This window comes from Dryobates pubescens, chromosome 8 (assembly GCF_014839835.1).
Source record: "Dryobates pubescens isolate bDryPub1 chromosome 8, bDryPub1.pri, whole genome shotgun sequence".
Classification (NCBI taxonomy): Eukaryota; Metazoa; Chordata; class Aves; order Piciformes; family Picidae; genus Dryobates; species Dryobates pubescens.
The window spans coordinates 11226212-11247707 of record NC_071619.1 but is presented as its reverse complement, the minus strand read 5'-3'; the positions used below and the strand labels follow the sequence as shown (position 1 = coordinate 11247707).

The following is a 21496-nucleotide window of genomic DNA, read 5'->3' as shown; positions in this document are numbered from 1 at the left end:
TGGAAAACCCTTCCTCCTCAGTCTCTTGAGTCTAGGCCAAAATGTTTCTGTTTCCCCCCTGCCTCCCAGCTTCAATGGGGATAACAAAAGCCTTGTGCCCCACTCCCCCATCTTTGCTTTCTGCCCACCTGCTCCCCAAGAACCAGACAAGCCCATGAAAAGTCAGATCCACAGCAACTGCTTGGCAGTGCTTCACACACGCCATTCCTGGAGATGCTTTCCCTCCTCCTCAGCCACCTGTCCTGCCGGGACCCTCCCCAGGACCACTCCTGGCTTTCCCTGCACCTTGGCACAGCCCTTACCACCTCAGCAACATGCCACAAAGCACCAGGCATTTCTTAGAAACATCATCATTTATTGACTTGAACAACTGCCACTGGAGCAGCAGTGTTTCCTGTTCAGATGTTGGTGGTGTGGTTTTGTTTTTATTTTCTCCTAAGGTACTTTTAAAATGGAAAAAAAACCCAACAAACAAACAAAAAGATTAAATGAGTTTATGGTACTGAAACAACAGGTGAATTCATTACAAGAGGGCCCTTGTTGTAATCCCTTCACAGCGAACGGCACAGGCTGGAGTAAGGGAGGCTGCACCCACAACGGAGGAAAACCGCAGGGCACCGCTGCCCAGCCGTGTGCCAGTCCCATGCCCTCCCCGGCCTGGCTTTCAGGCACAAGGATCGCTTGCCCATCCCTGTGGGGCACCCCTGGTTCCTGCATGGCAGCCTACAGCGTCACCTTCCTTGGCTGGGGAGGCAGCCTTGCCCATCATAACTTGCAGTGAGACTCTGCTGCTGCATGCCAGGCCAAAGACCAGGGCAGCTGCCAGCCGGACTGGAATTTGCTGGCTCCCACTGCGGGGCTGTTTCCTAGTTTAGGGCAGACACGTGTGGCCCGCAGCACCCTGGAATAACAGGGCCTTTCGCTCCAGATGGTGGCTGGGATGCTTCAACTTCTTAAAGCTGAGCAGACAGAAAGGTCAGCAACAGGCAGCAGGAAAACAAACCAACTAACGTAATGCTAAAGCAGTAGCTTCAAGCTGCTGGGTTAATATTTACTGCTGAAACTACAGAGGTTGAGAACACAGTGTGCGGCTCAGCTGCCCGAGAGCTGCGCTGGAAATCATGCATCACATGCTGATGATGAAAGAGCTCTGAAACACTGGGAGGGGAAACAAGAGTCTACAAGCCAAAACGTGTACAGCTGCTGATAGGCAAGAGCTGCAATCCCACCACCTGTGATGGCTGGAGGAATCAAACCACTCACACGGAGAAACTCACACCAAGCAGAGGGTAACTGAGTGCTGGAAGTCACAGCAAAACCCTTTCTAACACGGGGAGGGGAGAGTCTGTAACCCAGAAGACAGAGGGTTCAGGGCAGCAACCCAAGGGGCAGGCTGTGGATCATTTTGTCTCCCCGCAGGGCTTAGCACATCCCTTCCTCCTCCACAAAGAATGTAACAAAAGGCAAAAACCGTTCACAGGACACCATAGAGATGAAACTTAAATGACACACATCATGGGAAAGGGAGAAACATGCAGCATCCCTACATGTAACGGGGAGCGGCATGACAGCACAGGCGGGCAGTCCAACCTGAATGTACCACCCAGGCACAATCCATCAGCTCTTTGAACCGTCTGCAAAACTGAAAACAAGGGACTCCTCCTAATTAGTGTTAATTTGTTAAAAGTTTCCAGACACTTTCAAAATGTGCCTTTGCAAGAATCACACCCCCCCAATCCATCACCCCAAGGGCCCTAAGAAAGGAATCCGCTCCTGATCACCGCTAGAGTCATGGTTTGTCTTCAGGAACACTTTGCTTTTTCCTTCTTACTCCTCTTCCTCTTCCTCCTCTTCTTCTTCCTCTTCCTCTTCCTCATCATCATCTTCATCGTGGCAGTGTGTGATTTCCTGAGGGGCCTGGGGGAAGAGGTTGGGCGGTTTGATCTCGCTGATGGAGCGGGTCAGTTGGTGCCGCTTGTAGTCGGAATCTTTGAAATCCACGGAGGTGCGATTGCGCGTGGCCATCGGTGACTCCTTCTCGTTGATGTCAACGTGGGTGTGCTCTACCGTGGACTCGTGTGGCATCTAAACATGGAACAGAGAGAGAAGATGGCAAGGAGCCTCCCAGCCCCAGGGTATCTCCCTGAGACAGACGGGGAGCAAACCGTAGAAATCAGAGTCACAGAATTTCAGGGGCTGGAAGAGACCTCGAAAGATCATCCAGTCCAAGCCCCCTGCCAGAGCAGGATCACCTACACCAGATCACACAGGAACGCATCCAGGGGAGTTCTGATTATCTCTGGAGAGGGAGACTCCAAACCTCCCTGGGCAGCCTGTTCCAGTGCTCTGTCACACTCACAGTCAAAATATTTTTCCTCATATTTACATGAAACTTCCTATGCCTCAGCTTCCACCCATTGCCCCTTGTCCTGTCATTAGGCACCACCTAGCAGAGCCTGGCTCCATCCTCTCAGGACACCCTTTGCATATTTATAAACATTGATGAGGTCACCTCTCAGTCTCTTCTCTAAGCTAAAGAGCCCCAGCTCCCCTAGTCCCTCCTCATACAGAAGATGTTCCACTCCCTTCATCATCCTCGTGCCTCTGCACTGGCCTCTTTCAAGTAGCTCACTGTCTTTCTTGAACTGAGGGGCCCAGAACTGGACACAACATTCCAGAAGCACAATACATGTAGAACACAAGACCCTTTGGCCCATGGTGCATTAAATACCACCCAACCCTCCAAGGTACTGTTGCTGATGCTTGTAGCTCCTGGAAGTGTTAGCAAGCACAAGTGCAGGCACCTCTGGGACTCTTGCCCACTTCCCTGAGGTCTGCAACTCACCAGGACGTGGGCGGCTCTGAAGAGGTAGCTGAAGGGGTAGTAGAGGAGGTTGATGAAGGAGGCTGCATAGAGGTCGGCATAGCGCATCACCTGGCTCGCAAAGAGGGTCTGCCGAGAGCCGCTGCGGAAGAGGCTCCCCATCATCCCGTAGCACATGTCCATGTCGTGGGTCACTTTCTACAAGGAAAGGGCAGGTTAGACCCTGGACCAGGCAGCTAGCAGCCTGGAGCCACACCACCACTGAAGCACAGCACACTGAGCTGGGGGCTACAAGGATCTCTAGCAAGACTTTCTGTGCTCGTGCCTCATGGCATCAGAGCACAGCCATGTCCCAGCTAACCAAGGGGAACGCAGCAGTGGGCTCAGGGCCAGCACCTGCCTCAGGATGGCACCCTTGGAATGGCTGAACCAAAAGCTACAGCCCCTCCAAGTTTGTGTGTGCCAGTGCCCCATTCCGCAGCGGCAAGCACTGTCAGTCAGCACTGCTGTATGCATGAGGAAGGAGACCCTATTCCAGACCAGGCTGCCTTTCAGGAGGGCAAATGACAGCAGTGAGCTGAGAAGCTCGTCCGTTTGCATCTGCAAAGACAGAGCAGCTTTGCCAAGCCTGCCATGCCTGTGCAAAGCATTTCAGGGCTGAGCGGTGGGCTGGGGCTGGACAACCCCAGCCCTCTAGGATCCAAAAGGACAAGAAGAGATTTTTATGGTCGGTACCTTAATGCGTCTCTGGATGGAGCTGATGTCAGGGCGTTCATTGCTGCTACTGTCCAGATGCCTAGTTACAGGCGAGAAGGTAAATACACTGTGTGAAAAGCCTTTCAGAATCAGATGCCGTGGGATGGGGGCTCAGGGGAGGGAGGCTGGTCTGGAGGGGAAGGGTGGTCTCATGGGTAGAGCCCAGGCCTGAGTGAAAGCTCTGGCAGCAGTGCTGCCAACCCCACCCCAATGTTTCGTCAGAGCTGCTCATTAGCTGTTGCTAGGCTGGGAGAGGCAACAGGAAAGTTGTCACTGTTTGAACACTCACTTGTATAGCTCAGCCAAGAAAATGTCCAGACTCTGCAGCTCTTCAAAAAGGGCTGGAAAATCCAGAAAAGAAAGGAGGGGGGAAATGTAAGTTTAAACTGCTGAAATTAAAAGGGCTGAAAGCAAACCCAGCATCCTGCCCACTCCCCTTGCATGGCGGTGGAGGGGCACAGCATTCAAGGAGCAGCCACTGTGCAGGCAGAAGGCTCAACCATGCTCTGTGCCACTGGCAGCGCTTTGGGCTTGGTATCTGGTTGCACCGTTTGTTTCAGGTGCTGAACCTTTGCGGTCACCAAAACCTTCCAACCAGCCACGGGACAGCTTGCATAACCCCCAGACCTATGCACACACCAAAGGGCAAACCTGGGAGAAAAGCAGTAGTGCTGGAGGATGGGAAACACACAGCACTTTGGCAGCAAAGCAGCAGAAGGAGCGGGAAGGAGAATGAAGCAGCTGGTGAGCAGGGACTCCCTGCAGATGGGAGAGCAGTCATGGCTCAGGCATTACAGGGAGAATAAACCAAATGTCTTGTCAGAGGCTTTTTACCAGAGAAATCATGGCTCCATGCAGGCAGAGGGAGAGGAGGTTTTGGGGTGGTGTGTAATGGATGAGGAACTACTCAACCCCACCCAGCTACAGCTTCTATCCCAGCTACATCAGTGCTTGGCTGATCACACATAGGTGGCCCCAACTCCTGCCAGCAACACCCAGACCCACTGAAAAAGAGCTGAAAGGAGAAACAGCAAGCCAGGGTAATCTCTCCTTTGCACCCCTGTGCCCTGGAGATGTCAGAGGTGCAGCACTAGGCAAGCAAGAACCAAGCCTGGCCTGAGGTTTGCCTGGCCGCTGACCGCTTTTGTCTGTCCAGACGTGCAGCTCCTGCGCCAGCTCAGGGATCACCAGAAAGGTCCTCCAGCCCTGGCGCTTCTTCGATTTGAGGATGTCTCCAAAGATATGGTCTCCAATGTACAAGATATCCTTCCCTTTGGCCCCCAGCAGGTCACAGACTGTGTCTGAAGAGCCTGAGAAAAGAACAGTATGCCTCAGAACAAGGAGCCAAAAGGAAGCACGTTGCTGGCTTCATAGTGTCAGGGAAAATGCACCTCCCAGAAACCGCCACTCCTAAATGTAGCACCCTTGCTTAGCCATGGCAGCATGGGGCACTGCCTGCCTACTTGGGAGTCCACCCAGGGGCAGCTTTGCCCAAGCACACCCCCACATGAATGGCAGAAACGAAGGGGCCATGCTGCTTCCCACCCCATGTGAGAGTAATGGAGCCCTGGGTATCACTAACTGCGCTGTATATCCAGCTGCTGCCCTCCCCTGGTCCAGGGGACCCGCCAAGGGTCATCACACTGATGGCAGCACCATGAGTACAGCTCAGAATGTTGCACAGGGCCCTGCAGCTCCTCCTCCACCACAAGCCCTTCATTAACATTTCCCAGACCCTTCCTAGCAAGAAAGACAAGGACATTTGAGGAGGAATGGGTCCATTTCTTCCCTGTCTCGGGCAACTTCTGGTGCAGTGAGTGGAGGGCACAGTACAATGTGCCTTGGAAAACACAACCCTGCCTAGAACCTGGCAAAACTCTTGTCACAGTGGCAGTGGCTTAAGGCCACAAGGGCACATCAGAGCCGCTCCATAGATCAAGAAGGGCTCTTGCCTCACCTCCTGAGTACACGATGCCATGCTGCAGCGGGCCAGTGTAGGTACCAATCTTCAGCTTCCCAGTCACCTGAGGAAAGAGACATTGCATTAGTACAGAACAGCTGATGGTATGGATCTTTTCTGTCCTGCTGATACTTTAGTCTTTGTCTCTCACTTCCAGCCAGCCTAGAGGTGGCTTTCCCCCTTCTTTTCCCGTTTCCACTGGTGGTACATTACAGAAGCCAGTAAAACCTCCAGGTCTGCGGTGCCCCAGGTGATGATGGGGTTGCTCAGGAATCACTAAGAGGAGAAGCAAGCCCACTGTCTCTAGGGCAGGTCCTGTCCAAACGTTGTGCTGCCCATTGCCACTAAGAAAAGCCACAGAGGAGGTGCACAGGCCCTTCCAGCCAGAGAGGTCCCCTCCATGTGCTACTCACTGTGTCCACCTGCCGCAACACGGTGCCTTCCCCAAAGAAGAGAGGTTTTCGTGCATCCACCAGGATCAGGTCGAAGTAGGACTGCCATGGCCGATGGGCACTCCCAGGCTGCAAAGGCAAAGCAAACTCCAGAACGAGGCACAACACAAACACCCAGAGGGAGTTTAGCTGGAGCATCACTGTCCATAGCCACAATCTTAGGACACTGCTGGTCCATCAAAATCCCCTAGCTCGTGCTTCTTGTGGTACAATGGTGGGTTGCCAGTGCCACTGCCTAAAGCACTCCCACTGGGAGATCAAGCAAGCAGTGCAAATTCACCTCACAAGCCTCTTTACAAAGGTTGCAGGACTGAGTTTTGACCTCAGAAAACTAGAAAAAGCATGATTAAAACTTCTGGAGTTACCAAAGCTGGTGAGGGGTTTGGAGCACAAGCCTTATGAGGAGAGGCTGAGGGAGCTGGGGTTGCTTAGCCTGGAGAAGAGGAGGCTCAGGGAGACCTTACTGCTGTCTACAACTACCTGAAGGGTAGTTGCAGCCAGGTGGGGGTTGGTCTCTTCTCCCAGGCAACCAGCACCAGAACAAGAGGACACAGTCTCAAGCTGCACCAGGGGAGGTTTAGGCTGGATGTTAGGAAGAAATTCTTCACAGAAAGAGAGACTGCCTATTGGAATGTGCTGCCCAGGGATCACCATCACTGGAGGTGTTTAAAAAGCATCTGGGTGAGGCACTTGGTGCCATGGTTTAGTTGATTAGATGGTGTTGGGTGATAGGCTGGACTTGATATCTCAAAGGTCTTTTCCAACCTGGTTAATTTTGTATTCTGTATTCTATAATCAAGGCAAAATCACCCATAAGAGTTTCTGCTAGTTTATAAAACTCTTTCCTTTCTATCAAGGCTTTTTTAAAGGACACCTAAAACATTGTGGAAGATTTCTAAGACCCTTGGCTGCAGAATGTCACAGTTAAAATGTATTATCACTAAAATAATGTTATCATTAGCATGAATTATTGTTTGAGACTAGATGATGCCTCTTTTCTCTTTGTTATATTGTACTTGCTTTGATCCTATTCAAACAGGACACAAGACAGCAAGTGTATTTTAACCAGATTAAAGCAACTAATCCCATGCAGCCAATGAAACAGGATTAAAATGCTTTCCAGCTACACAGATAATTAGGCACATCAGTTTCTATTGGAACTGCAGACTGGAGATCACATACCTTTGGTCCATGTGGAAAGTCAAACAAGTAAGTCATAATTTTCTGCAAGACAGAAAGAAAGCATTGAAACATGTTTTCAAGCACACATTTGTTTAATTTATAAGTGCCTACTTTTCTGCTTTTATCTTTTCAGGTTACAGAGCTTTATTTTCAGTATTTACATGGAAGTCAGCATAAGGTTTGGAGACAAAAAGTGACAGGAATTGAACCATAATTTTTGTCATCAAAGAACACATTTGCTTCAGAAATCTGCACACTGCTTCAGGTATATCTTGCAATGCTTTTAAATGGCATATAAATCTCTGGCTTAGCAGTGTTGCAACATTCTGACATCTACCCAGACTCGAATCAACCACGTTTACTCCTACAGCACAGCAAACAGCCCTTTCTGGCTCTTAGACCTCTACAGAACCATGGCTTTGGTGGCCTGTCTGTGCTGAGATTTATCTCACTTGAAATGGAAGTTTTGCATTTTAAATAATGCTGAAATATAAAGTGAGTAGCACTTTCTCTTTTAGCCTTTTAGCTGCTGGAGAGCTGAGTGAGGCACAGAGTGACTTAAGTCAGGCCCATGCTAAGCAAGTAGCAGAACCAGGACTACCAGAGATGGCTCAAGACCTAATGTGAATTCACTGCTAAAGCATCCTACACCTAGCTTAGAAAACATCCAATTCTTCACCAGAAGATGTCCTACCAAAACCCATACAAATGAATGGCTAGCTTTTGCTTATCCCATTATATCCCAAGACAACAACTCAAGCAGCACTTACATCTGTGTATTTATAGTCACTGTTTGTGACCAGAAACACCTTCCCAACTTCATTCATGCGGCTGAGCAGCAGTGGCAGCTTCCCCTGAAAGCCAAGGGACACACAAGTCACACACAAAAGTTACAGAGGTTCATCATCAACAAAGCATTCTCAACTACAATCCCACCAGGCAAAACAGGGCAAATCAAACCAGCAGGCAAGCAAACTCATGTTTTGCACTGGTCAGAGCCAGGAAAGCTGCTGGTCCATCCATGTAACACCCCTCCAGAGCACAGCCCAGGGGAGAAAGGCAAGGGCAAAGGGCTCAGCAAGACTGTGGTGCCTTTGCCAACCACAGAGCCAGGCACCCATTGCTGCTCTCACCAATCTGCTCCGTGCCAGGCACACTGGAGCAGCTCCTCTAGCTTCAAGTCCACTCCCAAAATAGGCCCAGAGGCAGGTGAAATCTGAGCTCACATGAGCTGCAAGTTGGAGAGCATTACAATTCCAACCTCAAATTAGGGAGAATTTATTCCTGGGGTTATTTTTATTGAATCATAAATCTCAGTCCATTGCCAGAGTAGATGATTACCTCACAGAATGGTTGCCTAAGTATTTTGCATGTAACTAGAAACAAGCTTAACTGCTTTAAAGTGATACTCTGCCACAAAGCTCATCTAAACCAAAGAATAATTATCCTGTAAGTGGTCCCGAGGGGCCTTGTGCATTGCGGGGAGGTCAAAAGTAAGGCAGTCACTGGAGCTTGCTTAGATGGAGCTTAGATGTGGTGAACACACCTTTTGGGGCTATCAAGAAACTGCATATGGATGAGCCTTTCAAGATCTTTCCCTCAGTCCCTCCTGGTTAAATCACAGAATGTTAGGGAATGGAAGGGACCTCAAAAGATCTTCTAGTCCGACCCCCCTGCCAGAGCAGGATCACCTATACCAGATCACACAGGAATGCATCCAGGTGAGTTTTGAGTATCTCCAGAGAGGGAGACTCTACAAACCCCCTGGGCAGCCTGTTACAGTGCTTCTGTCACCCTCACAGTGAGAAAATTTTCCTCATGTTTCCATGGAATTTCCTATGCCTCAACTTCCCCCCATTGCCCCTTGTCCAGTCATTGGGCATCACCAAGAAGAGCCTGGCTCCATCCTCTTGGCACTCACCCTTTACATATTTGTAAACATGAATAGAATAGAATAGAATAGAATAGAATAGAATAGAATAGAATAGAATAGAATAGAATAGAATAGAATAAAACAGAACAGAACAGACCAGACCAGGTTGGAAAAGACCTTTGAGATCATCAAGTCCAACCTATCACCCAATATCATCTAATCAACTAAACCATGGCACCAAGCACCCCATCCAGTCTCTTCCTAAACACCTCCAGTGATGATGACTCCACCACCTCCCTGGGCAGCCCATTCCAATGGCCAAACACTCTTTCTGTGAAGAACTTCTTCCTAGCATCCAGCCTAAACCTCCCCTGGTGCAGCTTGAGACGGTGTCCTCTTGTTCTGTTGGTAATGAGGTCTCCTCTTCTCTGAGCTAAAGAGACCCAGCTCCCTTAGTCTCTTCTCATAAGGAAGATGTTCCACTCCCTTAACCATTCTGTGCATATGACATTTTTGTTGGATGGCTAAAGAATAGGTCTGTCTAAAAAGATGCTTTTTAAACAGAAGTCTGCTTGAGCAGAGAAAAAGCAGCTAGGCAACACAGCTGCCTTCCCCACCAAGAGAGACACCCCAAGTCTTGCCAGCGTATTCACCTGCATCCCATGATAATGTTTCCTCCATCTTCTATATTTTATGTAAAAAAAGGTGCATGTGAATACAAAATCACTGGCTCAGAATAAGGGCTGCCTCTCTGAGCGTTCTACTTTGTCTTTGGTTGTTACAATGGAAATCACAGCCTTATCTGTTCCGTGCCTTAGTAAAGCGAAGGGGCACGTTTATTTCTTGTCTGCTCACTCAGTCCAGGACGTCACAGAGCACAACTGAAGTAACCTCACACTTACATCTTTCACCACGTATTTTTCCAGGTTCTCCAGGGTCTTTTCCTTGAGCGATCCCTGAAATAGAAACAACAGAACCCAGTGAGGTAAGGGAAACTTATGATGTAAGAGACATCAAAGTAATGCCAACTTTCACACTTTAAAATGCTGTGAAAGTACAAACCAGGGCGAATCTGAACCAGTGACTCTAGAGATGAGAGGCTTTGAGTAGCAGGGACCATCACAAACTCTGTGATCCATCGATTCCCTCACCATGGTAAATAATCCACTTCAACAGCATTTTAACCCTTTCAGAAGGGAATACAATAGAAACAAACAAAAAAATAGATTTGCCATACCAAACAAGACAGTCAATGACCTGTCTCCAACACTGACCATAATGCTTTACTCAAAGGCCAACTCCAACATGTATCACACAACACTGCATAAGGAAAGAAAATAGATTCCTGGCTACTACATGGCTAAAAAGGACCACCACAAATACAACCATGAGCAGATTTCTCGTCTGGGCTCTCCATCCCACCCCAACAGACCTCTCAAATGAGGAGAACCAAGAAAATCAGGTGCTTAACCAGATGTTAATGCTCACAAAATGATATTCTAAATTTGCACACAAGTGTGTGAAAAAGATGAACTGCCTCTCCTCTCTAAGGAGAGAAGAGTTGATGGATTTCTCTGCGTAATGCAGGTGCTTTTCAGACAACATAACAAAGTACCAATGCAAAACATTTATAGTAAAATGCTGGTTTAATAGGACAATGGATAAATTATGGTCTGTAAATGAAAATATTCCTGTGGCATTATGTTCTAAACCCCCTGAATTACATTACAGAATGGGAATCTAGGCACATTAGAAAGGAATAGCAATCTAAGATAGATATGTTCCAGTGCTAGGAGGGCAGTCAAGATCTTGACTTACATAGAGCTGCAATTTATTATTTGCTCACTAGGAGGCAAAGAAGGGCTCTTGCCCAAAAGTGGAATACACATCTTAACTCAAGAGTTACAAACTAGTCCCTCCAGCTCGGCTACAACTACAGGCACCCCAAGGAGCTCTTGCAATCACCTTATAATGAACCCAATCAACAGCATCTCTGACATCCTGGAACATGCTCCTGAAGGACATGAAGAGGTCTCCATCTTTAAACCCTGTTTCACAGCTGTGAAGTAAAAGAAGAGAGATGGTAGCAGCCAGTTGCAGCAGGTAAAAAACAAGGACAGAGACAGTTCCAAATGTTGCGTTTAAATCTTACCATAATGGTTTCTTATATACTACTTTACTGCAGCTCAGACTTTGAAGAAGGCTACAACCAGACTTTAACAGGATCTGTGTGTTACCCAAGGATGTCTGTTTAAAATTTTAGGATGTGATTTCCTAGCAGCAGGCCTGTACCTGCACAGCAGCACTACCCCTTTCCATGACTGCTACTCTTATTTCTCTCCTACAGTGTCACAAGAAGGAAAAAAAATCCTGGGACTCTGCAGCTGGCAGCACTTGACAAAAGATGAATGATACTGAGGAAGCTAACAGAATATTGCTTTCTCCCTCTTTGCAACGCTGAAGAAGGGGGTGCCCTGGAAATCGACTACATGTAGTACTGCTGAGAGGAGGAACTACTTCTGTGTTGAACTGTTAGGCTTAACATGAGAAACTTCCTGTACAACATTCTGTGGAGGCGTCTTTGAGACACCCATTGAGAGTATGCATTAGAAGAAATCAGGGAGAATTAAACAGAGCTGTATTTATTATGACAGCAATCATCATGCCTGTCCTGAGAAAGGATACTTCACCTGATGGATTGTCAGCATAAACAGTTCCTCTGCTCCCAGGCAGAATCCCATTAAACCTTTGCCTTCCACTCATACAATATGCAAAGATGCCCCATCACATGAGTCAGCAGCACAGCAGCAATCACATTTGCCAATTTAAACCACAGCTTGGTTTTATGCTTATTCCTATTTGAAAGCTAGGTAAATACTCATGCTGCACAAACAGCCTTTTAAACTACACCGTGCCTGAGCGTTTCACCTTTAAGTGAACAAGGTCCTCAGTCAAGACACAAGGGACTTGTGGTAACCAGCTGAGGAAATTCAGCCTTTTTCAGTTACCAGTTCAAATATAACTGTAAGGCACATGTGTTCAAAATGAGCTGCCTGGTGCCTGTAATAACCCTCTAATACAGGTGTGGTCTTAGAAGCTGACCCCAATACCAGTGTCAGTCAGCACGGTGGCACTTCTCTCTGAAGGAAACCCTCATAACTAGTCTCTGCTGTACACACAGATCATCTTGTCACCACTAAATTCTCTTAACATCTGAAGGGTAAGAGACCTGAATTTTCTTTCAACAAAACCACTTGAGAGACCTACACTGATATAAAGCACAGCTCCATCAGTGCTGCACTGCTCTATATAATCACCATCCTGTGGTAGCATCAGCACCTTGAACCAGAGGGAATACACACCTAGTGTACCGGTCACAGTTAGTAAAGAAATCCACTAGGCAAGCCAACAGGTAGGTCTCTGCAAAGAAACAAAGCCAGATTTTAGAACAGGGGTAGTGTATTGCATCCAGCTAACCTCAGGCCTTGTGCCCATGAGAAGAAAGTTGATGCAAAAAAACAGAAACAGGTTAAGTAGCAAAGCTTTAATGGCTGTGGGCCTGTATGGGCTTGTATTAGACTCACCTGGTAGATTGAACAACGTGTTCAGAATGTAAAACCTATCTGTGTCATCCCTCTGGATGAATTTGTTTGGATATTGATCCCGTGTTTCAGGCCTGAGAACAGAGAAGGTGGAAAAGAATGAAACCACAGTAATACTGAGGACGACACAGGCTGACCTGCAGAACGCAGCTGGAGTGGGGTTCATTAACCAGAGCTTGCTGTGCTTTAACCAACACCCAGCATTCTCACATGCACTAGAGGGGCAAAAGCAAAACTGCATCTTCTGGCATTCCCTTCACTGAGCCTGCTCCACAGAGCCGAACACAAAGCCCTCACTGCTGAGTCAGCAAACTGAGCAGGGCCCGTTAGGGAAACAGTGGTTGGGAGTCCACAACTCAACCTTAAGCCCCATGCTGCTGGTTATGAGGATGCCTTAAATCATCTCTGCTTTCGTTGTTTGCTTATTTTAAACTTTCTCCCACTTTCCATGTATTGCTTTACACTCTCCCAAGCAGCTTTCAGCAGGGGAGTGCAAGGCTGTGCTGTGGGAGGCTTGCCTGGGGCCCTCTGCAATTAATCAGCAGGGTGGCAATGATTGAAGTAATTTAATTATTCTGGTTTCCTTCATTTCTGGAGCTTTTGAAGATCACCTCTGACTCAAAGGGGAATTTGAGTGCATATATAAGGGCTTTTTCTGAATTTTTGCTTCCTGATGCAAGGATTTAAGAGGCCTGCAATGACAAGACTTGTCACCTTGGGGGCCCTGAGCTGGCCTCTCATCCGTGGAAGCAGGGACCTGAGGGGATTTGCTAGGACAAATCAGGCATGCAGCACTGCAGTCCTCCTTCTACAGCACCTTCTCTGGGGCAAGAGGAATGCAAGCAGCCAGGGAAGGCTGTAGGAAACAGCCTGCAATGACTCACTTCTGACACCCTCAAACTTCAGAAACAGGAAGGGGTAGAGCATTTTACAAGGAGAGACTGAGGAGCTGGGTCTCTTTAGTCTGGAGAAGAGGAGACTGAGGAGTGACCTCATTGATGTTTACAAATATGTAAAGGGTGAGTGCCAAGAAGCTGGAGTCAGGCTCTGTTGGTGATGCCCAATGACAGGACAAGGGGCAATGGGTGGAAGTTGAGGCATAGGAAGTTCCATGGGTGTGGAATCTCCCCCTCTGGAGATATTCAAGATCCCCCTGGATGCATTCCTATGTGATCTGGTATAGGTGATCCTGCTCTGGCAGTGGGGTTGGATGATCTTTTGAGGTCCCTTCCAGTCCCTAACATTCTATGATTCTGTGAAGCTTGCTCTTCCCCAAGCCAACTCAGGCCTTTGAACTTTCTTAGCAACAGCTGTGGAGTTAACAGTGTCATAGGCCACAGATCCTCTCTACTCCCAGCAACCCTCACACTATAGCTTTGTCTTAACTGACATGCTGCTGATGTTAAACTGTGCCAGGAGAGATGAACAGCCCATGGATTATCCAATCAACCCCTCCCCACAGCATATTTTCTCCTATTTCCAAACCACTGCAGATGTGCCTGTGCCAGCACAGAGCTTTCCTCTACAAACACTCAGGGTTGTTGCTGTATCTGGAACCCTCAGTGCATCCCTGGTCCATCCTGGGGCTGTAAGAACACCACTGCAGCACCTGCTGTTAATGAAGTCCCCACAACTCCTCATAAAATTAGGAGGATCAGTGACTCAAAAGAGTATATGAAGTCAAAAAGAACAGCCAGGAGTCAGCACTCACCCTCTGAGGAAATTAAAGCCGTGTGCACACACTAGGAGGTTCCCATAGGCATCGACTTTCAACAGGTTTCCATAGTGGGTATCAAACACCAGGCCTCTGTTAAGAAAGGGATTTAATACATGAAGTGAACATACTAAGCAGTGACCATTTTAACAGCAGTTCTAAGTCAGCTCTAGAACAGTTGTCTCACTTGGCATGGGGCATCAGAACAGAGTTGCTGTTACACAGATGGGGCCTCTGTTGTCTCTTTTACCTGGCTGCAGGTGAGCAACAAGACCCTGCACTGCCAGGTGAAAGATACAGCTGATCTGCTCTCCATGGACTTGAAAATGGAACCATCTAAGGGGCCTGTTCCACAGGCTCATGAATGTGACACTTGTGTTTGCCTGCCAGCTCTGCTTGGCTGCAAGGAAGAGTGAACTGTGATAAAGGAATTTCTCCCCTCTTCCCTTGCTCTGTCACAGAGCCAAATGGGGAATGTATCTGTTGCACAAAATGCTTTGGACACTGCCAGTTCCAACTCCAGCAACCTCTGCCTCACTTATCTAGTAGCTTGCATCTAGAAAATGCAGTCTTCCCACAGAAACTTCCCTTCTGTCCCCTCCCTGGGATGCAGGCAGGTTTGTGAAGGGTTACTGTCTTTTTAGGGGCACAGGCACACACAGCATCCATCTCAGTGTAAAACTTGCTCACAGGAGGGAAGGAAGGAGGCTGCCCCACTGAAAAATGAAACAAGAACCCAATGACCCTGTGCTGTGGTCTTTTGTAAAGAAGTTCCAAGGAGTCAAAAAAGCAAAATCCAGCAAAGACACAAATGGAAACAATCCAGTGGGACTGGATTGGTCCCACTTTTACTGTTGCTTAATGTCATCTTAATTTTAAGGGTGTCCTATCCACCAGGACACTATTAAATAAAGAGAAAAATTCTCTGAGACATTCTAGCAGTCTGATGGACAGCAAAGGCTCCTCCTCCCCTTAACTTCCAACCCAATTGTGATTGCTGTCTTTGCTTTGAAAGGTTGTTTTTGGACATGTTTTCAGCAGCCCTCTTTCCTTGCACACTCCCTTTTTGGTAGTATAGATTCATGTGTGCCAAGGCCCTCAAATACTGGGGCAGTCTGCTCCCTTCCCTATTATCTGCTGTCAACCACAAGCTTCAGAGGCACAACTCTGAAAACCTGGCCTCGTGTGTTGCCTATAAACTTAACAGAACAAATATTCAAGCGTTCAAGCAGGCTAGGTTGGTGTCTGTTAGTCATTTACCTGGTAGGGAATGCAGGATCATACACAAAACTGAGCAGCTCTAGAGGGTATCCAATGGAAACTAATCTTTCTACGGTCAGGTCAAATCCAAGAGATTCGTATTCAGGGGATTTATACACTGTACCAAGATGAGATTTCAGTTAGAAAATCTGAAAACAGCTAGGGGGTTAAACAAGAAGGCAGTTAAAAGTAATATACCCGCTTGCCCTCCTCCCTCCTCCACATCACACATTCCCGTCTTCACTTCTGCCCTTCACTGCCTCGGGTCCCACAGCCCGGAGACACGGTGGAATTAGCTCATGCTCCAGGACTGCAGCTGAGTGAAGCCACAGTTCAGGTTTCAGCAGCAGAGTGCACCAGATGAAATATCCATCAGTCTATCACAGCTCTCTGCATCAGGGAAAATGTATTTCAAACTGCAGCTCCTCTCCCTGCAGTCCCGTTAGGCACATGTGTGACTGCCCCACTGTCCCACCTGCTCAGATCAGGTTTTTATTTGCTGTGCTTTCACGAAACTGATGAAGGAACCAGTAAATTTTGGTCAGAAAGCCTGGAATTCATTGCTGCTGTGCTACTGTTACTGCCCTGGATACAATCCCACAGCTTAGTATTGTCTCCAGCATTCCTCAGAGGAATTTATGTTTGTTGCAGGCTAAGTTAGCTTGAAGGTAGAGCTGTCAAGTTAACATATGATTTGCTTGTTAATAATAGCATATGGTACTGTAAAAATCTGGTAGCTGTTACCAGTGTGCATCAAAATGCTACCCTCTTAAGCAACCTTACTGCTCTCACACATCAGAGGAGCTACTCAGCTGTGACACATATCTTAGCTCAATGCAAAAGAAGTCGACCTGTTCAACCAAGTCCTTCCTACCACTGGGCCTGTCTTCTTCCTGCAAACAACCCTCCCATGTATTGGAAATGTTACTGCTTAATCAGATTATTAAATTAACATTTAAAAGAAACTCGCTCTGCTTCTAGGTCAGGCAGAAATCACTGTGTTTCTCTGAAGGTGTCTTTACAGATGCTGCACGTTGCTGTCTTAAGTTAGTCTTAAGACGCAACAAGGTCAAATACAACCCTTGACCACGATAATGGTTACCACGGGTTCAGTGGGCTCAACTGTCTCAAACACTTGGATACTCCAAATTTAGCTCAGTGAAGTACAAAAGTTACATAGTAAGCTTGTTAGAAGACAAAGAGCTTTTCCTGAGACAGCTGCAGCGCATCTGTGGGCCTCGCAGTATATATTAAATACACATTATCTATACTACTCAGGTAATCACTGCCATATATATATATCTCCTGTGAAATGCAGAAGCTCAATCTGAGAGGGGTAAAAAGAAAAAATAAAATACTACAGATATACTAAAAAGGCAAGGGCTATAGCAGAAATGAGACTGTCAAAAGACTCAGGTCGTAGTAACCGTGACTAAGGGCTCCTGTATCTTTCAACAGCACCCGAATCCTGAGTTCATTTCCCCTGTTAAACTAACACCATTCAAAATGTAATAAGCAAATTTGTAAAGCTCTTAAGCAGATAGATAAAACCAATAAAACGCTTACAAGATATTCAATAAAACACAAGATATTCAAGCATTATTTTAGCAATGGCAAACATCAACAACATGATACAATGTTCAATGCACGAAGTCTTTTCTGTTCTTTAGGAAGAAAAGGGTTGATTGAGCTACAGATAGCAATAAGCAACCAAAAACTACAGCTAATGAAGAAAGCAGTGACTGACAAGGCAATTCTGGGGAGCGAGCTAGAGTTGGAGGGAGTAAAAGATAGTTAGGTGATGAACAACATTGTGAGAGTGACACCAGAGCATCATCTGGAAAAAGGAATTCCTGATACAGGACAGTAAAGGCAGTTCCCAGGGAAAATGGCAATAAATACACGTGCATGTACTCTCAGAAGGTGAAAGCAGGGCCAAGCTCCCTGTCATGTGAAGCAGCCTCCAGTTCCCCACTCTGTCTACAAAGCTGCTGCACTCCTCATTAGCTTCCTGGGAATTTGACCATGTTATCCATTTATCCATAAAGCATCACTCTTAAACAAAACATTTCTCCAGGAAAACCCTGCTCTTTTTGAACTCACCATCCACAGTGATACTGCTCAGACACAAAGAATCTCAAGAAGCATCAGGGAATCTCCTCTGGACAAGCAGCAGTGGTTTATCAACAGCTCCAGCAGAACCTTTTCACTAAGGCTGGAAGAGACCTCGAGGATCATCGAGTCCAACCTGTCACCACAGACCTCATGACTAGACCATGGCACCAATTACTGTAATGCTTTGTGTTAAACAACCTGTGCATCTTGGTAACTCCACCAGAGAATGGCCCTGGTGGGTGGGACATGTGGCCTGCTGCTCACAAAATGCCCTCATTTAACTTCTTCCTTGCTGCATTTGCCTCTCTGTCTTGTATTTACCACTACAGGCCTCCCTCCTTTTAGCTCTCTGAGTCTAAGGAAACAAGCTGAAGCACCAACAGGAAAAAGGCTGAGGAACAATTATTATCATCAGCCTTCATCAGCCCAAGTCTCTGTTGAAGCAGTACTGTGACAGGACTAATCTGAATGTTTTCTTTGGGGGAGCAGTTATTCCCCTTGCCTCTCAAGTCCTAGATTCTGCTTCCTTGATGTCCCTTTGAACAAAACCAAACTACTAATTCATTCACTCCTCAGGTCCTTCCCTAATTCTCTGCCACTCCAGAGTATCTTGAAAATGAAAGCCTTCTCCTTGGTACATGAACTAAACAAAGACACAGGAAACTGAACTCCTGGAAACAGCAAAAGGGACAATACACATTCTTCAGTTACCATCATAGTCTTCAAGATACTTTCCTTTAACTAGCCATGCAGCTGGAAACAGACTGAGAGTTCAGGGAGCCCACCTGGACAGCACCCTACCCCACAGCACATGCTGCATCAACCAGCACAAGCCACAACCCACTGACACTTCTCATAAGCTGTGTGAATGTCTGTTCCAGTAACAGGAGCTTCGGGGCAAACGAACAATCCACCTCCTTCAGATCAAGTACGAACACGATAACACCGCTGCACCTACAGCAGCACACTCAGGGAAGATGCCCCTGTGACATGCATTACCAGATGTAAAAACATATTTCAATATTGTATGCAGGGCTGGTCGCTCTCTCTCATATCTTGTTGACTTCAGGCATCCATGGGAGAAAAGAGTAGGCAAGACAGATCAAATTTGTTGTTTGCAGCAGCTGTGCAATGAAAAAGTTCAAAATTTTCCTGGAACATTGCTCTCCTTCAGACCTGGTTGCTGGGCTCACAGCTGGAGGTAATTTGTGTGCCATGGCAATGTAATGAATTCAGCTGTTTGCCATGCAATGTCTCCCATGCTCAGCTCTTTCACCGAGAGGAGGGCCCACTCTTCAAGCATCCTCAGCTCTGTGGCAGGTGTAGAGGCAGAGCCACAAATCCCTTTCCAGAGCATCCTCGCCCAACGCAAGCGTCATGACAGCAAAACCAAAGCACGTGCTACAACTTGTTATGTTTCTGGGGTTTTTTCCTGTTTCTTCCTATTTGGTGGCCATGGCTCTGCCACCATGCTAAGTCCCCAGCTTCAGAGGACCGCGTTATTTTAATAGCCTGCGTTCCAACACAGGCAATCGCTTCAGTGGCGCGGGGCAATTGACACCCAGCGCTCAGGGATTATGTAGCTGGGGTGGAAAGAAAACAACCCAAGGTTTAAAAAAAACAGAAGCCAATTTCTCCTTAATACCATCACTTGGCTCAAGGTTATAGCATTGAAAGGAAAAAGCAGCACCCTAGGAGTGGTCTGCAATGAATGCAGGTGTCCCTGTCACACAGGGTGTGCTAGCGGGGGGAAAGTCAATCTGGAATGAGTAAGGGTTGTGCAGTAAGGTATGCAATTCTCATGCATTTGTGTGGTTGTTTTTACCTTTGCTGCCAGGACACGTACAGTAACAATTTTATAGCCTTCCTGAAAAGGAAAAAAAAAAAAAAAAAAGAAAAAGAAAAAAAAAAAGGGGGGAAAAAAAAAAAGGGGGAAAAAAAAAAAATAATAACACCTCTACAGAGGCTCCAGCTTGTGCAAAATGCTGCTGCCAGGATTTTAACTCACATGAGGCAGATGCAGATTCAGAGTGTCACTCCAGTCTTGACGGAGTTACACTGGACTCCCCTGTTAAAGAAAAAAATCAGACTGATTTTAAAACTGCAACAGCTCTGTGCCATGTGGGACTGTATCTGCTGGAGCTCGGTCCTCTGGTAAGCTCAGAAGCCAGCCTGGCAGCTATTCCAAACACACTTAAAACTGATTTATAGAGGAGGCACAGTTGGCAATCGTGCATCCTGCAGGCAAAATTCTGTCCTCATATCCACAAAGCAGTCTTAGATCATCAGATAAGTGATAATTATGAGGAAGAGGCTTTACAAGCACAATGCCCACGTGACACAAACCCTTTGAGTTTCTCTCAGACAGAGCACTGGTTCAAGAAAGGGCCTCGTGCTCTTTCTGGGGCTTTGCCATTATTGTCCATTCCTCAGTCAGTGACAGATTACTCCTTTCAGGGCGCTCACTTTCTTTCACAGCACAAAGTGCCTGCACATGTCAGTGCAGGAGACTCAAAAGAGTGAGTCAGGAGCTACTCCAGGAATCTGAGAAGAGAATTTTGCGCTATATCTGAAGGCGCTCCCAGCAAGAGCCTCACACAGCGGGTCAGTCTGATGTAGCAGGTCTAAATTCAATTGTATACTTTAACATGCTTATGCTTGGGCTTTCATGTGCAAAGCACTGCAGGATAAACCAGTACCAAACCTGAACACAGTACTGCACTGTATTGCAGTGCACTGGTTTACAAGCACACACAGTAAGAAAACAAGACTGATTCTGCAACTTTCAGGTATGCACAGGATAATCAGGAACAACTTTGAGATCCAATTTGCACTAAATAAAAAGCTGAATGAGTTGGGAGGATGTTGTAAAAAGGACCCACAGAAGTATGCAGGCCTCTTGGATGGCCTCTCTGGAAATATGGGTTTAAAACCTGCTTTGTTTCAAAATCAATAGCTGGAGAAGGCTGTAGTGCAAGTGAATGCTCTGTTTAAGCTGTGGGGAGAAAGCCCTACAAGGGCTGCCCATTTCTTTCCTTGCTCTTTCTCCTAGACACACCAAGTTTTCCAATTCATTGAAGATATGACATGGTTTCTTGCAGACTTTGTCAGTGCTTCTTATAAGCTTGTAGTCATGGATCACAGGAGAGAAGCAGTAGCCACAGTTACAACAAACACCCCTTTTCACGCTGCTTCAGCCACATCAGCTCTGTTAGATGTATCTGCAGTCACAAACTGCACCCCTGCCAGCCTGTCCTGCCTAGCCATTTTATTTCTCACCACCACAGATTCGGTGCTGGCAAAAGCCCTGAAATGAGAACAGTGACAATATGCTGATTTCTCACACCACCAAGGCAGCTTTAAGGAAGAAGCTCCTCATTGCCATCCTGCCTTCCCTGCCAGCTAGACATCAAGAGCAGCCCAGGGAAAGGTGCTAGCAGTGCCCCCAGAAAAAAACCCCTGCATTGGCAGGAGACTTCATGGGATTAGCTGCTTTCTGCAGCTGATGCATCACCTGCTCTGATCCTTTGGGCACATCCAGGCTCAACCCCTTCACCATGAAGGTGCTGTCCACGCTGTAGGCTTTGCCATCCTTGGCCCTGGCCACTGAGAGTCTCTTGAGAATTGAAACATCTTAGTCTGACCACACTGTTTTGGTTGGCAGATAAAACTAATTGGCTTTTGATTTTCAGGTGTTCAGATAAGATCAGCATTTCTCAAGCTAGAGGTGACAGCCTCCTCTAAGGGGCTGCGAAAGG

General features: G+C 47.1%; 1 protein-coding gene across 6 annotated transcripts in view; it reads right to left on the bottom strand.

Annotated features, from left to right (window-relative positions):
• Positions 1-338: 338 nt before the first annotated feature.
• NT5C2 (5'-nucleotidase, cytosolic II) overlaps positions 339-21496 on the bottom strand; it is a 65459-nt gene continuing 44301 nt past the window's right edge. For 4 of the 6 annotated variants that reach the window (XM_054163712.1, XM_054163711.1, XM_054163714.1 and 1 more), the window contains 15 exons: positions 15624-15741; positions 14361-14456; positions 12632-12723; positions 12410-12467; positions 11013-11106; positions 9950-10003; positions 7945-8028; positions 7175-7216; positions 5954-6061; positions 5538-5604; positions 4720-4890; positions 3870-3921; positions 3560-3620; positions 2846-3022; positions 340-2085 (listed from right to left, as the gene is read on the bottom strand). In XM_054163712.1, coding sequence (XP_054019687.1) covers positions 1828-2085; positions 2846-3022; positions 3560-3620; positions 3870-3921; positions 4720-4890; positions 5538-5604; positions 5954-6061; positions 7175-7216; positions 7945-8028; positions 9950-10003; positions 11013-11106; positions 12410-12467; positions 12632-12723; positions 14361-14456; positions 15624-15741 — 1532 coding nt within the window. In that variant the 3' untranslated portion in view covers positions 340-1827. Of the gene's footprint in view, positions 2086-2845; positions 3023-3559; positions 3621-3869; positions 3922-4719; positions 4891-5537; positions 5605-5953; positions 6062-7174; positions 7217-7944; positions 8029-9949; positions 10004-10109; positions 10228-11012; positions 11107-12409; positions 12468-12631; positions 12724-14360; positions 14457-15623; positions 15742-21496 lie in introns of those variants that run through there. The other 2 variants (XM_054163715.1, XM_054163717.1) reach the window with 2 other exon arrangements.